Here is a 17298-nt window from a genome sequence, read left to right as displayed (position 1 = left end):
GTCCTCCACATCCCAGTCTGATGCTCTATCCACTGCGCCACCACCTGGTCAGGCCCATCAGCTGTTTCGATAGGGGCTGAGTGGGTAGGACTCCAGGTTTCCACCCCAACTTCCTCTTTGATGTATGTTGTATAACAGACATTTACCTAAGTGTTAAAATATGTTCCTGTAGCTGCCCTTGGGAATCCCGGGACTTGAAGTCCTGTAAGTTTCCTTCCAGTTCTGGAAGACCACTGAGATTGTGTAATCAGCCCCTCTGCCTCCAGGAGTACTTCCAGTCCGCAGTGTTCCTTGCTTTCTTGTTTTCTTCAAGACTTCATGGAATCAGAGTGAGAAGAACCTTTCTTAAATGCCCCCCGGGGCGAATGATCACAACTAGTGAGGAACTTCTCTGGCAGGGAAAAAAGCACCTCTCACATATCCCACCTTCCACATATGGGATGCGGAAGATGCTCAGGAAAAGGGACCTTGAAGCCTCGTACCCCACCCGTCACCTTGATTCCCTGTTGTACGGGGGAACCACAGGCAATGAGAGTGAGCTGGCGGCTCTGGCTCCTCCTCGGAAGCGATCCCTTTGTCTGCCCCTTGGATCTGATGACCATCGTCCAGTGCACATCCTTCCTTTCAGCCCAATCTCAGCCTGGTCCTGCTGCCTCTCTTGTCAACTCAACGCTGGTGACCAGGAGAGGGAAGATGGTCCCCAGTGAGAGCCACTGGCTCCTTGGCTTTCTGGAGTCCTGTACACCCAAGTGTCTGCAGAGTAAACTTTTCTATTTGAAAAGTTTGCATTTGCTGAGATGCTTGAGGCTGTTTTAATAGCGAGCAGAAACTTCTCTTTTTCACTTGAACATGTTGCGTTTTTGCTGGTGACTGATCTGCTCTCTCGAAGCAGAGCAGAAAGTGCCTCAGGCATCTTGTGGTCCAAGCTCTGACTCTTTTGTCCTCTTCTCATGGCCTGCTGAAGTGCCAAACTCTTGCCCGCCTCATTTCCAGGTTCTGGATCTCCAGGGACCTTTGTACACACTGCAGGATTGTTGCTGCCTGGCTCAGGAGCCCGCAAAGCCAGGCTTCTGAATTCAATCAAGAGCGAGGCTGAACTGAAAAGTAGGCACGAACAGAGAATGTGGCACTCCTCAGCTCACCAGGGAGTAGAACCCATTCCTTTTGCCAAGAAATGAATTCAAAGCACATATTCTCTTAAAAGTTGGTCATTCATCCATTTGGTCATCAGACTATTATCAGAAACTTTCTATGTTCCTGGCTTTGTGTCAGGCACAGGATACAGACATAGGAGCTCATGGGACAAATGGGTAGAACAAGACATGACATTGCAGTGCATTAAGGGTTTCAGTGGCCTGAATGCAGTCTTGAATGGGCACTGACTTCTTCCTGAGATGTACAGACAGCCACAGAGAGCAGATAATCTCCCCCCACCACCACCGAAGCGAGAAGCAGGGGGCAGCAGACAGACAGAGTCCCGCATGCGTCCAACCAGGATCCACCCGGTATGTCCAGCAGGGGCGATGCTTGGCCTATCTGGGGTGTTGCTCCACTGCAACCGGAGCCATTCTAGCACCTAAGGCAGAGACCATGGAGCCATCCTCAGTGCCCAGGCCAACTTTGCTCCACTGGAGCCTCGGCTGTGGGAGGGGAAGAGAGAGACAGAGATGAAGGAGAGGGGGAGGGGTAGAGAAGCAGATGGGCACTTCTCCTGTGTGCCCTGGCTGGGAATTGAACCCAGGACTTCCACATGCCAGGCCGACGGTCTACCACTGAGCCAACCCACCAGGGTCTGAGAGCAGATAACCTTTGAGTGAGGCCTTGACCAACAAGAAGTGGCCAAAAGGAGAAGAGGAGACAGGATGGTTCAGGGGGAGAGAGCATTATCGCAAAGGCAACTGAAACCAGTGACGGCTGGCCACAGTGGTTCCCTGAAACATCTTTCTTCCAGTCCTTTTCTCCAGTTGACTTCTTGGAAGTTGTTTGTGAAGACCCCTGCATAGTCCATTAATAATGGCAAAGCACTATTCTAGAAATTAGAGCGCCCCCCGCTCCACTCTGCCTCCCATTTACCCTGCCAGAGTTCTTCTCTTCTTTAGAAATTCCCATAGCTATAAGTTTTGCTGTGGTTAACCAAGAAGTCACACCAGCAGCATCCAATGGGGTACTTTTTACAACTGAAGCTGGGTTGACGATTCTTTTTTCCACCCTATTCAGAAAATCCTGCTGCATGGTGCATCACCAGCTTTTGAGGAACTTTGCATATATATATTTTTTTCTTTTTTAGTAACAAACTATAGAAATGATCCCTGAAAGTATAGTCTTTATTTTTTTTTCTTTTTTAGTGAGAGAGACAGAGATAGACAGAGAAAAGAACATTTAGGGACAGACAGACTAGAAGGGAGAGAATTGAGACACATCAACTCGTACTTTTGGCACCTTAGTTGTTCATTGTTTGTTTTCTCATATGTGCCTTGACTGGGGGGCTCCAGCCAAGCCAGTGACCCCTTGCTCAATCAAGCCAGTGACCTTGGGCTTCAAGTCAGCGACCACGGGGTCATGTCTATGATCCCACACTCAAGCCAGCAACCCCACGCTCAAGCTGGTCAGCCCTTGCTCAAACCAGCAACCTTGGGGTTTCGAACTTGTGACCTCAGCATCCCAAACCTACACTCTATCCACTGTACCATCACCTAGTCAGGTTGCATAAATTCCTTCGCTATCAATAATCCTTCAACACCTGTCTTTTTAGTAGTGGTCATTGCCAGAATGTGGGATGATCTTTTAAGGACTTCTATGCCAACGTTTTGCTCTTCATTAGCTAGAGCAGCGAATTCAAGCCTGGACCGCACAAAAGCGAAGCAGCCGGACGAGGCCTCTTCAGCAGCAGCTCTCGTGGCATTCAGCGCTGTCTTTGACTTCTTTTCATTCTCTCCCACGTCATTTGTCCAGCACAATGGCTCTATCTGAAGTTTCACCAGATGTTCAATTATCTGTTATATCTTTTTTTCTCACCGTCAATTGTAATGTTCTAACTGCTCAATGGTTTTTTTCTTTTTAACATGTTTCTCAACTTGGATCTTGTCACCTTTTCCTTGCAAGAACGTGGCATCATCTTGGGTCACCGTAACCCCTCTAACTTTTTCTGAGTCGTGAAGTGAAACATCTTAAAGATTTATTATTATTATTATTATTATTATTATTATATAAAAGGAAGTTTATTTAGAAAGTCTCAGAGGTAGAAAAAGTGATCCATAGAAGAAATGGGCTCAGGAAACAGTTACAGCAAGAGATGAGCCCTTGGAACTTGGGGGTTGGGTAGGGGAGGGAGAGGGGGTAGGGGGAAGCTCACAGCGCCCTGGAGAAAGAACAGGTGGCAAAAAGCGCAGGCGCGCTCCGTATAGCACTGCCTTAAAGATTTAGAGCCAGCTCTCCGTTCCAAACCCTGTATACATCATGAGTAGTACCAGCTTTGGTGGCTCTTTCTGTGACACCAGAACCTTGAGCTTGGGCTGCGGTAACCAGAAAGCCCCCACCTTTATCCTTTTCAAAATGAGTATACTGAGAGCATCTTCAGCAGTGACGATCAGGGACTTTCACTGGGCCTTGGTAGTTTCAAGAGTGGGTACAGTGGACTGGACACTGGAAATCATAAATATCCCAGAATTCATTCCCATTTCTGAACAGGTTATAAGGATTATTCAGCTTGGTGAGTGGGGGGGGAGGGGGTGCATAGAATTATAGTCGTATTCTGTGCCTTTAATTCCTAATTCATCATTCTGTGTTTTTCTGTCCTGTGTTGTGAGAACACACTCTTCAAACCTTTGTGATTCCATCACAAATGATGTTGCTGATTTCTCTGTCCCCATTTGCAGAAGCTGTGGCAAAATGAGCAATCTCTTCAGGGGTTACCATGGGTTTATTAGGCCGCTTCCTAAGTTCTTAGTTACAGCATCAACAGGCACCATCACACCGTTCCTGTTTCCCCTGGATTAACACCTTTGCTAATCTTGAAGTGTTCCCTGGCCATCGAAGGTTCCAGGGCATAGCAGTGGTGTTGCCACTGTAGCCTCCTTATTTATGTGTTGACAACATCCTGATAAAACCTGGCGCGACAGTTTTCTGTTTATCCTTTAAGTCAACTGACCTGGCAACGGACGCCGCATCCTTTGTCGCTTTGAGGCTTCCCGGCTCTGTTCCACAATCACTGTTCCTCCCCCTGCTCTTCTGCACAGCAAGGGCTCCAGTGTCTTCTGGAGAGTCTGTACCTGGAAGCATTAGGTTTTAGGCATCTGCACTGAATTTTGCATCTTTGGCATAACTCACAGTGCGATGAGGAGCCAGAGTGCCAGACACCGGCTTTGTCTAGCAAAAGACTGTGAGTAATGAAAGCATTTCTGCGGGGCTGGTGGCCAGGTGGCGAGGCAGGCCCTCTCTCTCTGCACATGCTACCCGTCTTCCAAGGGGAGATCAGATTTCAGTTTTTAAAAGATTTGCAACATTTTTAAAGATGGGCAAGAGAGAGAGTGAGTTGGTGAACAAAATCCAAGCCCAAAAGGAGGCATTTAGGGCAGGAGTGGCTCAGAATATTGAAAGAAGGTACACACAGAAAAATATTTTTAAGAGTGAATGAACTGGATTTGGTGAAGGAGTAGGTGTGGGGGGCAGATGGTGGGCTGCTGAGGCCCGCAGGACTGCCCAGTGGTGGGCCAAGGGGGCCATCAAGGTGAGTGAAGGGGCTCACCCTCGTGGGGGGAAGTCTGAATCCACGGGGGTGAGCGGAAGCAGCCGGCTCTACACTCATGCTTTCTGGAGCCTTGAAGACAGGTCAGACCTTTCTCCCCTCTCCTCTACTAACAGGTTCTTGTTCCCTGTGAGCTCAGCCCGATAACTCATGCTGCAGGCTAGAGAGGCCTTTGTATCGGTGGATGCTTCTAGCTAAATATGTACCGTGTGTCCCGCTAACCTTTTACAACAGCGGGGAAATGTCTTGTAATTAACTGGAATATAAAGGATGAATGGAGCAGCCTGGCAGTCTCCTGTAGTCATTATCATTCGGAGGAGATGAATGTACCTAGTAAGATTTCCATCAACCAGTTAAAGCCAGCACTCTTCTCTTGGGAGTCCTGACTTGGTTCACATACAGCACAAGAGCATGTGTAAGTGTGAGTTCTGTTTTGTATTTGAGTATCTATCGATAGGCATGTGTATGCAAGCGCACCAATGTGTTCTCGTGGCCATGCCTGTTTAGACACGCGTGTGTATGTATGCATGGCTATACATACATATAGTATGTATGTAATGTCATTGGCACTTACGCTCCATGAGTGAATGCATGTGCAACAACATGAACGAGCAAATCCTGGAATTCTTTCTCTAGGTCCTGGCCATTTTGTTCCTCTTTCGATTGGGTCTGTCAGTGGTGCCGCGTGGAGACCTGGAGGGAGACGCTCCCTTGTTCTCTGAGCCTTCACGCCCAGTCTGCCCTGGTCTGTTGAGCGAGTTCTGCAACGAGCTGATCTTGTGGCTGATTTCCTATGGTGCTCCGTATCCCATGATCGCTCACCACCCACGTGGTCCGATTGTTTTTCCAGGAGTTTTCAACCTTGTTACTCTTGGGGACTGGTGAAAATAGGAAAATTATTTTGGGGACCGCTAAGGTAGAAATCACCCTGAACATAAGCAAATTTAACTAAGACCATTGGGTCTATACTCTTCATACAACCATTAGGAAGGTTAAATCTTTTGCGGACCGGCACAAGATTTCTGGTGGACCTGTCCATGAACCACAGATTGGAAAATACTCTAAAAAAGACAAATTAACTATCTATAATTCAAGGTGTGACCACCTCCCTGGAGCTGCTCAGAAACTGAGGCCCCAGCACGTGCAAGTGGTTTCTTTTTTTTTTTTTTTTTTTTTTTTTTTTTTGTATTTTTCTGAAGCTGGAAACGGGGAGAGACAGTCAGACAGACTCCCGCATGCGCCTGACCGGGATCCACCCAGCATGCCCACCAGGGGGCTACGCTCTGCCCACCAGGGAGCGATGCTCTGCCCCTCCAGGGCGTCGCTCTGTTGCAATCAGAGCCACTCTAGCGCCTGGAGCAGAGGCCAAGGAGCCATCCCCAGCACCCGGGCCATCTTTGCTCCAATGGAGCCTTGGCTGCGGGAGGGGAAGAGAGAGACAGAGAGGAAGGAGAGGGGGAGGGGTGGAGAAGCAGATGGGCGCTTCTCCTGTGTGCCCTGGCCGGGAATCGAACCCGGGACTTCTGCACGCCAGGCTGACGCTCTACCACTGAGCCAACCGGCCAGGGTGCAAGTGGTTTCTTGATACTGACGTCCTGGGTGCTAAGAGCTTACCTCCCAGCCCAGGACACCTCCCTACTCCACTCATCAGCTCTGGCAGTGGAGTGGCCCACTGTCGGCTCCACCTCTACCTAGCCTAGGCCAGCTAGGGCTGGACACGCACCTCTTAGAGACGTGTAGTTGGAATGAGGAACCCCTGCCCGTAGAGCGGTGGCCCTGCTCTCCCCAGGCTAACGTGCGATGCTGATGGACAACATGGTTAACACGGCCTCTGAAATCCAGTTCACAGGAGGAAATGGTCACAAAGTTTACGTGTCATGAAGGAGCCCCTGTAGCTTTTCAGGTTCCTTCTTGTTCATTTCCTCTGACCCCCCCTTAACAAATTCCATCCTGTGTTTACTGGCAGGAAGGAAAGGAGGAAGAACAGAAGTTACTTCCTGTTTGGGAGACATGATGATGTCATCTACTACTAAAAGTGGCGCAAGGGATATTAGCACTGATCCATCAGCTTAGCCAGTGCTTCTTTGGGGGTCTGAGTAGACAGGATGGACACAGACATTGGAGGGACTCTTTCTGAGATCCCAAGAGGGGAGGAGAGTGGGAGCCCCTTCCTTAATGCAACCTCGAGAAGAGAGAACACAGGGCTCCCTCTTAGCCACCCGCTCATGGCCATCTGCACCTCACGGTACCCCTCTAGCAGCTACAGGGAAATCCCAGGAAGCATTTGCCCCTGCGGGTGGCATCCAAGGTGTGCTGGTCCCCTTTCCCATCACTCTTCCCCAGAGGACACTACAACTTGAAACCAGGGGATGGGGAAGACTGACTCACCTCCTCCCTCTTGGCTAGGCACCCTGAGCTGTCTCCACAGGCCTGACCTCAAATGGGCCACACTGGCTGATAGAGTCCCCCTCCCCACCCTGCCCAGTGCTGGGGCAGCAGGGAGAAGAGCCTCACCTGTTCTCACGGTGCTGGGACCACTCTTGTTCTCTTGGGATGTCCAATCAGAGGAATTTCTTCCCTGCCGCACTAGATCAGCTAGGCTTGAATAATGCATGTTCCCCTACTGACACCCTCTGTGTAATAATGGGTCCGTGTTGGTGTTCACTAGAAATTTTCCTGCTGGATACGCATGAAAAGTAATGCACATTTCTAAAAAGGGTTTGAATGCACATTGGGAAGCAGTGACTCTGTGGTGGTAACTGAATTCTATCAGGTATTCAGCTTCAGCAGCTGCTTGGTGGGGGACAGATCCTTGGAGAGCTTTTGATGTAGGTAGAGCCAGGTGGGAGGCAGGGGGCCTGGGAGATGGCTCCCTGGTGCACCTGGTCACTGGAGGCTTTAATTTCAAGATTGGCCTATTACCGCAAAGGCAGAGCAAGTACTTGAGTTTCCGGGGCCTGAGCTAGGAGGGCTAGGGTGCTGCAGAAGGTTGATGGTGCCCCAGAAGGTTGATGGTGCCCCTGGGACTGCTTTCGGGGCAGGTCACAAGAAGGAACGCTAAAGTTCAGCCAGGAGCACATCTGATGCCACTGTGACCACGTTGGACCCTGATTTTATTACCTATTAAATAGGTATCATAACTACTGGTCAAGGTTGTTGAGTGTATAAGGACCAAATGAAATGGTTATCGAGGGCCCACTGTGTACCAGGCACTATTCTAGGCATTGAGGAGACGGCAGTGAACAAAAGAGACAAAAATCCCTGCCTTCGTGGAGCTCACCCTGCAATGCTGGGTGACAGGAGTCACTGAGTGAGTGATAGGGCATGTTAGGGAGGCAGGGAGAGCTGGCGGTGGAGGCATAGTTTTAAACGGAGTGGTCAGAGACGGCCTCCGTGAGGAAGTTGAGTTTGCACAGATACTTCAAGGGGGGGAAAAAGGAGCAAGTCGTGAAGATTTCTGGGGGGAGAGCATTCCGGGGAGCTGGCTGGCCGGCTGACACAGGAGCGTGCCTGGCATATTGTAGGAACAACAGGGAGGCCTGTGTGGCCAGGGAAGAGCGACGGGGCTCATGGCCAGGGCAGCTCGTCGGGTGCAGGCCGGTTTCAAGACTTCAGCTTTTACTCTAGGAGACACGGGTTGCCACTGAAGAGTTTTGAGCAGAGGTGTGATATGGTCTGCCTTAGGTTTTAAAGGAATCTCTTTGGCTCTTCTGTTGAGAACAGATTATTACAGAGGCAAGGAAGGAAGAAAGGAGGCCATGACAGTAAGGCGGGGCGGGTAGTGGCGAGGTGAACCAGGGTGATAGACGTGGAAATTGCATTTGGACATACTTGGAAGGATTTGCGGATGCAGCATGCGTGGGTGTGAGGAGAGAAAGGAGTCAAGGGTGCTGATGTACATAAAGACACTTCTAAGGCACTTAGCCCAGGGCCTGGCACATAGGAAGTGCCGGGTCACAGATGTTGGTTGCTGAGTAGGGCTGAGTCATCTGCAGGGACCAGCTGTGAGATGCTGTAGGAGTCTGGGATTGGATAGATGTCCCGAACCATATAACCAGAGACAGGATGAAGCACTTGGAGGCCGGCAGAGTGCCCTGTGGAACTGGGGCTGTCAGACACAAGAAGGTGGATGGATTCAGAGGAATGGCCTTTGGAATTGCTCATGGACAACATGAGTGCCCTTGCTGTGTTATTTGGCAAAGTCCTGAAGAGCCATGGACTGGGCTCGGTGATGGGATCAAAACCCAGTCGAAGCCATCAGGCCACCACCTGAGCCTGGCACCATCGCCCAAAGGCCTCCAGGTCTCAGTTTCTTCTGCTCACAATAGGTCAGCTGGTGTAGGCTGCGCTGATTGGCTCCACAGGTCCCTCATCCCGCGGGGACCAGCCATGTCTTTTCCCAATGATAGCAGAGATGCGGGGGAGTGGGCGAGGGATGGGAGGCAAGCCTAATCTGACAGGTACTTTTCAAGCCTGTGGACAGGTCCAGGCCTCCAAACTTCCAATGCCCAAAGTCAAAGCATGAGGAAACATACTCCACCTCTATAATGGCAAGGAGTATGAAGTCACCTTGCAAAGAGTATGGATTCAGAGAAGGTGACAACTTGAGGCCATGGTTCAATCTAACACACCTGGTTAGGGCTGAATCTGCAGGGGGTAGGGGGGAGGCTGGGCTTGGCATGTGGACAGGAAGTGATCTCACTGGCCTGCCCTGGAGGACCAGCCTCGATAGCAGCTCTTTCTTCATGTCTGAGAACCTGCTGCACTTGACTGCTACCCTTGCTATATCCTCGCCCAGGCAGAATGTCCCAAGTCAAGAGAGGAATCAATCTAGAGTAACCCCGTCGTCCCTGGTCAGAAACAATAACTTAACCTGTTTTTCCTCTTACCTCCTCTCCAGTCAAGAAGCAAATCGAGTTGAAGTCTCGAGGTGTGAAGCTGATGCCTAGCAAAGACAACAGCCAGAAGACATCTGTGTGTAAGTGTCCGCCCGCTGGCCCGCCTGCCGGGCTCTTGCTTGAGGTCAGACCCGCCAGCACTGTGACTGCAGGGGAGCCAGATGATGCTAGAATGATTTTCCTTTGATGCTGCCTCCCTCCATCCTGGGCTCTGTGATGGGCACACTGACCTAGTGGCCAGTGAGCAGCCCGAGGGCCTGTCCTTGGCCTCCCCTCCTCCATCACCCTCCTTTCTCCTCTTCCTCCTTCACTTCCCATTCTAACTGCAGTCCAGGGAGTCATTACTGCTCCATTTCTCTCTTTATTTTTCCTTTTGAATCACTTCCACCCGCTCAGACAGTCCTTTCCCTGGCTTCTCCTCTATGAGTTGGTAGCCTCTAGCTGGGTTTTGGAGGATGCAGGGCCCCCGTTTCAGCTCCCAAGGCAAGACTGGGAAGGAGAGAGAGGGAAATGCTGAGTGACCATCACCAGGGTCCCTGGACCTGGCTGGGCAAAGAGTGGACCAGGAGGACGGGGTCCTGCCTCTCGAGCCAGTGGGCAGTGCTGGGCTCTGTGCTTGGGCACAGGGATGATTATGTCTATGGAATATGTTGCTGCTATTGGTGTCTAAAAGATTTAAAGGGGGCCATCGACGCTGGGGAGTGGGCTGGGAGGTCACCCCAGAATCACCTGCTTGGATCCTGTGCTGTGGGGCTTTGGGGCAAGAGCACAGGGAGGGGTTCAGGAAGGTCTGGGTCACCCCAGAAGGTTAGTCTTGAAAGCAGAAATTTTCCCAAGAACCTCTCTGCTTTCATTCTGGAGGTGAGTGCAGGAGCCTTCCTGGGTCCCCGCGTGACCTGCCTTCGGGTTTACTGTCTCCTCCCCTTCCTCCGTTTGCCCTCTGCATCTCAAATCCCTCCGCCTCTCCCTCCATGTTCCCTCCTTCCTCCCTCCTCACCTCCTGTGTTTTCTCCTCTTTCTCTGTCCCAGCCTCTCCGGACCCTCCCCTTTCCTCTCACCTCCAGGAGCTCACTTCTCTTGAGGTGCTAGAAACATTTCCCGACTGAGAGCCGCTCTGGGGCTCCGCGCTGGGTATGGCAGGGGCGGGGCTGGGCGCGCAAGGCAGTTTGGTCCTGAGACCCAGTGGGACTGAGCCCGGGTGTGAGATTTCCTCTGAGCTTTCAAGTCCTCCAAGAAGGGAGCACCACTGCCCATCTATGGGGACCATCGTCTCTAGCCATTGCACCCTAGGGGGCTGGGTGCAGAGGGAAGCCAGGAGGCCATTTCTGAGCATGACTAGGGACCCGAGGAAGATTCAGGGAGCAAGGGGAGCGGAGGGTTACAGGAGTCTGCAGAGAAGGCCAGAGCCGTGGCCCTGGCCCTCACAGGCTCGCTGTTTCAATAGCCACGGGGACCCGAGGCACTGAGGGAGGCATGATTTCATGTCAGAGTTTGCCCTAGAACCAGAGGCAAACTTGAAGGGAATGGCCCAGATTTGGGACAGCAAGTTTTAATCCCAGTGTGTCTTCAGGTAACCATGTTGCCCCTGGTATGAATGTCTCAGTTTCCACATCTGTAAACTGGGGATAGAGAACCTACACTCTCTTCCTTCCAAGGATGCTGTTGAATCTAAGATGGTCTTTCTTGACCTAAGATTTCAGGAGGTCCATGAACTGGCTGGAAATTACATGTGGTGCTGCGGGTGCATCTCCTGGGAGAGAGGGCCCGTGGTTTTCATTAGCGACTCAGAGGTGGCCCAGAACTCCCGTAGAAAGATGAATGAACCTTATTCTAATGAAATAATACAAAAATTCTTTGAAAAAAAATATATATCTATAACAAGGTACTGGTCTTTGCTCTGAGATTTCCTAGGAGAGGGACGGTCACGTGACTCAAGCTGCCTCAGAGGCAGGAAACCAGTGTCTGCAGGTGTCTGCCCACATTCCCTATGGACAGATGTCCTGAACATCAGAGGAGGAGTATCCGCACTTAATATCCTTGACCCTACTCACTGCCTTCATCAGACAGTCCGTGGGTACCATGGACCCCCGACCACCGGTTCTGATCACCCACGTGTCCACGCCCCCCTTCATTCTGGGTAGAAGGCATTGCCTTTCTGAGTGTATTTCAGCTTCCTCCTCGCCATAGGGATCCTGAGGGGTGGGGGTACGGTTCCCTTTCCCTTCTCTCTGTTCCCTCTGTAGCCAACAGCAAATGAATGCTGCAAACACAGAGGCTGGTTTTTATTAGGCAGGGGAGGCTGGAATTAAAGGAGAGGAAACAGTCCTCTTGCCTCCGTAACTCAGGCAATACACTGCTTGCTCCCTGCGACTGAAGTTTGCTGGTTGCCTGGGGAGCCTTAAAGTCCACGTGGGGCTGCTGCTGCCTGCACAGTCCTCCTGGGAAGGCAGGGCCCCACCAGTGGGGTGTGAGCAGCTCACCGCTGGGCTTGTCACTTCCTCCATGGAGTCTGGGCCTTACTTCAGGCTGGCTGATTAAAGGGGAGGCAGCCAGTTTGCTCTGTATGTTGGGGTCTGTGGTTTGGTGGGTGGGCTATGACGTGGTCTCTCCTCTCTGGTCCAGAAGCATCTTCATCTGTCAGCCTTCTACTCGCTCTTTCTGTTTACTGGGTGGTGTTGGTACTGAGTAAGGGGGCAGGGAAAGAGGATGGGACATTGCTGTCCTTTGTTGATGACGAGCTCCCAGGTGGCTGTGTGGTTCCCACGTGGCAGTTGACAGGGACTTTGGGATGGGTGTGGTCAGTGGGCAGAGTTGAGTAGGCAGGTCCTAGAGAAGGTGATGGCTTAGCTCAGACGTCCTCAGTAGGGATGGACCACAGGAGGTTGGCTTACCAACAGACGAACCACACTCAGGACTCTACAGCTCAGGGTTGACCTCCTCATCTCTTAGAACAGAGCCTCCTCTCTCCATCCCCCCCACCCCAGGGATTCCAGGGGCCCTAGTTACCTCCTTTCCTCCCATTGCTTACAAAACACAGAGGCTCTAGGAGGCAGGAGCTCGCTCTGTTTTTGGAGATGGCACTCCCATCGTATCCTCCCAGCCTGGAGGGTCCTGGACTGGTCAGGGAATAGGACTTTGCTAAGTTTAGGATGTGAAAGCTTTGGAAATAGAGGCTTGGCAAGGAAGGGGAGGGGAGTAAGGGTCCGAGTCCAGCTGGAGTGGTGAGATGGAACCTGACAATGTGGAATGTTAGACAAAGGGCGGCTACCCAGGGGGCCTTGAGCTCATCGCCACACAACTGGGAGGATACCAGGAGTCCGGCTTGAGCGTCTGTCCAAATCCCCAGGTCCCTCAGACAACCACACCCTGGGGTACCTGGAGATGTGAACAGAGTCTACACCAGGCTTCAGACTCAGTGAGTCTAAAATGCAACTACTCACAGGTCCCTGCTCCCTCCCCCCACACCCTGGAGTTCTGTGAGCCCGGGCGATTCTTTGCCACGTCCAATTTCGCTACTTCACATCTGTCCCCACTACCAGGACATCACAAAACTTTGCCTGGACAGTCACCAAGCTTCCTAACTTGTCTTGAAGTAACTGGCCACCTCATGAGCAATCCAGATCTTTCCATGCCCTTTCCCCCACTCAGGACTCTTCAGTGGCCCTCCATTATTTTCAGGATCAGACTCGAACCCCTTAAAAGTCTGACCTCTGAAAACTCACCTTTTGCTCGTTCATGTCCCTCATTCTCCCTCCTATTCTGGTCGCCCTGGGCAACCCCATGCTGTTTCCATGTTTCCACCTCACTCCCCATGCCTGTCTGCCTGCCTGCCTGAACTGCCAGTGCTCTGTCATTTTGTATCCAAGTCCTACTGTCACAGAAGGTCTGTGTTTGATGCCACCTCCTCCAGGCAGCCCTTCATGCTTCCCTCAGCAATATGAGATGGGATCTCCCTGTAGCTGTATCTTTCATCAATTCTCCATTAGTTTCTGTGTTTCCTGCCTTCACTCAGCTAGGAGCTCCCCGAGGACAGGGGGTCTTATCTGACATCTGACATCGACATCTCCCGTGGTGTATAAAATAGGGTTGTGCACACAGTAGGTGCTCAATTAATGCCTTTGGTGTACTCACATAGGAATGGGTGAGTGGGTAATGGAGCATGTTGCTCAGATTGTGGGACATTGAGTGGGTGGGGCAGAAATGGGCCAACTCAGCGTTTTCTAAACCTTCTGTCGTCCCTGATCTCAAGGGTGCTGTTGGGATTATGGGACTGGTGAGGCCTTGAATGGAACCCCTCTGGCCAGGTTGTCTGCCTGGTCCTGGCTCCCGGTCATCCACAAAGCCGAACATCCAGAGGTATGAAGGGCTTCCAGCCTCATGAGCCTGAGCATCTTGAGAACAATGAACTGGCAGGGACCAGAGGGTGTCCCCAGCCCCACTTCGCCCCTCCCCACCGGGGACAGGAACCAACAAACTGTGTGTGTGTCCGCCGCCCCCTGGTCAAGCTTCTCCTTTAGCCAAGACAACTGTGCACGCGGTGTTAGCAAACAGGACTCCGGTGTTGGCCAGCGTCAGAGCCGTGGGTGCCGGGTGCCGTCTCTGCCCGGAGCTCTCGGCCAGGGGCACCGGGCGGCGGGGACCGGGGTGCCCCAGGGACTGCTCACTCTGGCTTGAGAAGTGTCTGGTGGGAAGAGGTTTCTCAGCAGAACTATCTGTGTTTGAGCTAAGGTCCCTGCTTTGAACTTCAGACTGCAGCTTCCTCTTACATTCTTTACCGTTTCTGATCACGCATCCACCTTTTATTTAACTTTCTTTGAGTCATTTCTCCATCTGGGGCTGAGGTTGGGGTGGGGGGGGGGGACTCATCTCATCTAGAGTCGCCATCCCTGGATCTGAAGCTCAGGGTGGGGAGGTGACTGGGGACTGTGGACTGCCCACCTCTGGCCGCTGGAGTGGGACAAGGGAACGGGGTGGCTGTTGGTTTGGGGTGCCTGCCGGTGAGCCCACATGCTCTTGATGAATTTCACTTGGACTTTGCTCGCAAAGGAATTTGTCAAAAGCAGTTCCCCCGCCTTGCACACTCAGGAAACCCGAGCCCGGTGGACCCCAGCTGCCCCACACAGCCCCAGCGGAGCAGGGCCTCATTCTGTCTCTGGTCCGCCGCCCCCGCTGAGACACTGCCCGGCCGCCGCCTTCCTGTGGTTACCCATCTCTGTATGTGCTGTTTTTTTGCCTTGTAGTAACTCAGATTGGTGTGTCCCAAGGGCATAATATGTGTCCAGACCCTGGCATACCTGAAAGGGGTAAAAGACTAGGCTCGGATTTCAGGTAAGATCTGTGTGGGAACTTTCTGATTGCAGGAGGGGGGGGGGGGGGCTGTTGGGGGAAAGGAAGGGGCAGGCTGGCCTTCCTGGAGGGAGGACACAGAGCACGGTGGGGGTACGGGAACAGCCACTTTCTGCAGAAGAGCTGTGGCCTTTGACATTGTCTCCTGGTCCAGTTCTGGGAGTAGTGCCCATGCCTTACAGGGAAAGGGAGAGCTGTGGGCTGCCAGGGTCACCCAGCAAACCTGTACCGAGGGTACAGAGGAAAGCTGTCATCTGTCACCAGTAATGGTGTGCCGGCAGGCAGCTCATGCCTCTGATAATCTGGGAGGCCCTAGGGCCCCCCATCTTCCACCATAATTCTCCATGTTTATTAAAGTTGTGTGTATCATCCACCTACTCTTAGCCGTCCTAATCGATACTAAGAGGATTGCTGTTCTGCTCACAGTGTCACCTTTTAACTTAATCCTAAAACCATTCCATGGTTTAAAAAAAATAAATAAATAAAGATGAAGAGCAGGTGTTTCTTCCAATGGAGATTTTAAGTGCTAAAACTGTCGAGATCAAGGGCCAGAGGAGAAATGAGGTTGGCGTGGCGCTCTGCGGAAGGAGGAAGGGCTTGGGGCGGGCCGGGACAGCCCAGGGAGTGAGCTCACAGACACACCTTGTCTCCCAGGTTAGGATCCAGCGTCCAGTTCACCTGCAACGAGGGCTATGATCTGCAAGGGTCCAAGCGGATCACCTGTATGAGAGTGAGCGACATGTTTGCGGCCTGGAGCGACCACAGGCCGGTGTGCCGAGGTGAGGGCGCCCTGGGAAAGGGAGGCTGGCCGGAAAGCCGGGCGGGCACAGAGGATGGAGCCCAGCTCCTTGCCCTGAGGTCTGTCTGGGCTCTCAACCGGACTGGCTCGCCCCCGCTCGCGCTGATCCCCAGGCCTCGGACTCTGCGTTCATTTACTAATTCACTTACCTTTATTTGGCACCCTCGGTGCGTCTGTACTGAGATGAGGAGATCCAGAAGCAGGGAGGAGAAATGTGGCCCCTGTCCTGCACGGACCTTTCAGTCTAAGGGGGGAGCCACCTAGGGAGCAGGTTGCTAGCTCATTGCACAGAGATTACTGCTCCACCTAGGGAGCAGGTTGCTAGCTCATTGCACAGAGATTACTGCTCCACCTAGGGAGCAGGTTGCTAGCTCATTGCACAGAGATTACTGCTCCACCTAGGGAGCAGGTTGCTAGCTCATTGCACAGAGATTACTGCTCCACCTAGACAGGAAAGGAAGTCACCCTTATAATGTCCCCTTTCACCCCTCCTTTATCACACATATCCACCTCGGACCCTGACTCTCAATGCCTTTGCTTCTTTCCACATACCTGGCAATAAACAGACACCTCCTATTCTTCTCAAGCTGCTCTTCACCAAGCAGACGTATGTGGGCCAGGGTCTCACAGTCTTCTATGTTCTAACCCCACACCTGGGCATCTTGTACTCGAGGGCCATGCCACTCACATCCCCAGATATCACCTGTACTGAGGGTTGGGCGGGCTAAGCCCTCATCCCCCGCATACTCTTCAAATAGCAGACCTGAGTGTATCCCGCTGTTAGGACAGATCCGCAGCTGCGTCTGCGGTAGAGAAGCCCCTGGTTCATTCCCCGGGCACCGCCAGCCGGCTTGCGATTTTCTACATTCCGTGCGCATCTCTCTCCTTCCACTGTCTGTGCACGTGACCAGACTCAGTCAGGGTGGAAGAGGGAGCACCCACTCTGGGGTTTGTAAAAATAAAAAAAAAAAAGCCAACAATTGGACTTTGGGTGATGGGAATGCAGCATAATCACATGTCAAAATAACGTAGAGATGTTTTCTCTGAACATATGTACCCTGATTTATCAATGTCACTCCGTTAAAATTAATTTAAAAAAAAAAAATTTTAAAATGAAAAAAAAAAAGCCAACAGTTGCTCTTTCAAGCGCCCCTCCGGAAGAGACGGTACCTTGCCCACAATGAAGTTACATTCTGGATTCTTCAGATTTAAGAAGGAGGTTTTTTGCCTCTTTGCAATTACACGTATCACAATGAATTCACACAGAGTAAGGGGTCCAGGAGAAAGAATTCTATGATTACACAGAGTCAGGGACAAGGTTGGAGCTGAGACCCACTCGCTTTTTTATACTGTTAATAAGTCATCTGGAAGAGGGTCCTAAACCTACTTTTCAAATAAGCCTTAGAGTTAGTTATTCAATCTCATTCAACGTTGAGCTGGCCAACTTCTGCTGCGACTGTACTTTGAGTTCCCACTCATTGTAGCTCTGTCATTTCAAAGATACTACTGAG

The 17298-nt window shown here is 51.7% G+C and overlaps 1 protein-coding gene and 1 pseudogene across 1 annotated transcript in view; one reads left to right on the top strand and one right to left on the bottom strand.

Moving 5' to 3' along the window:
- CSMD2 (CUB and Sushi multiple domains 2) overlaps positions 1 to 17298 on the top strand; it is a 597382-nt gene that overhangs the window by 294481 nt on the left and 285603 nt on the right. Inside the window, exons 7-9 of the mRNA XM_066375796.1 lie at positions 9645 to 9722; positions 14883 to 14970; positions 15643 to 15767. Coding sequence (XP_066231893.1) covers positions 9645 to 9722; positions 14883 to 14970; positions 15643 to 15767 — 291 coding nt within the window. The remainder of the gene's footprint in view (positions 1 to 9644; positions 9723 to 14882; positions 14971 to 15642; positions 15768 to 17298) is intronic.
- LOC136401806 (small nucleolar RNA U3) lies at positions 2209 to 2325 on the bottom strand (annotated as a pseudogene).

Source organism: Saccopteryx leptura, chromosome 3 (genome assembly GCF_036850995.1).
Source record: "Saccopteryx leptura isolate mSacLep1 chromosome 3, mSacLep1_pri_phased_curated, whole genome shotgun sequence".
In the NCBI taxonomy this organism is placed as follows: Eukaryota; Metazoa; Chordata; class Mammalia; order Chiroptera; family Emballonuridae; genus Saccopteryx; species Saccopteryx leptura.
The sequence above is the reverse complement of the archived record's forward strand: the minus strand, read 5'-3'. Positions and strand labels throughout refer to the sequence as shown.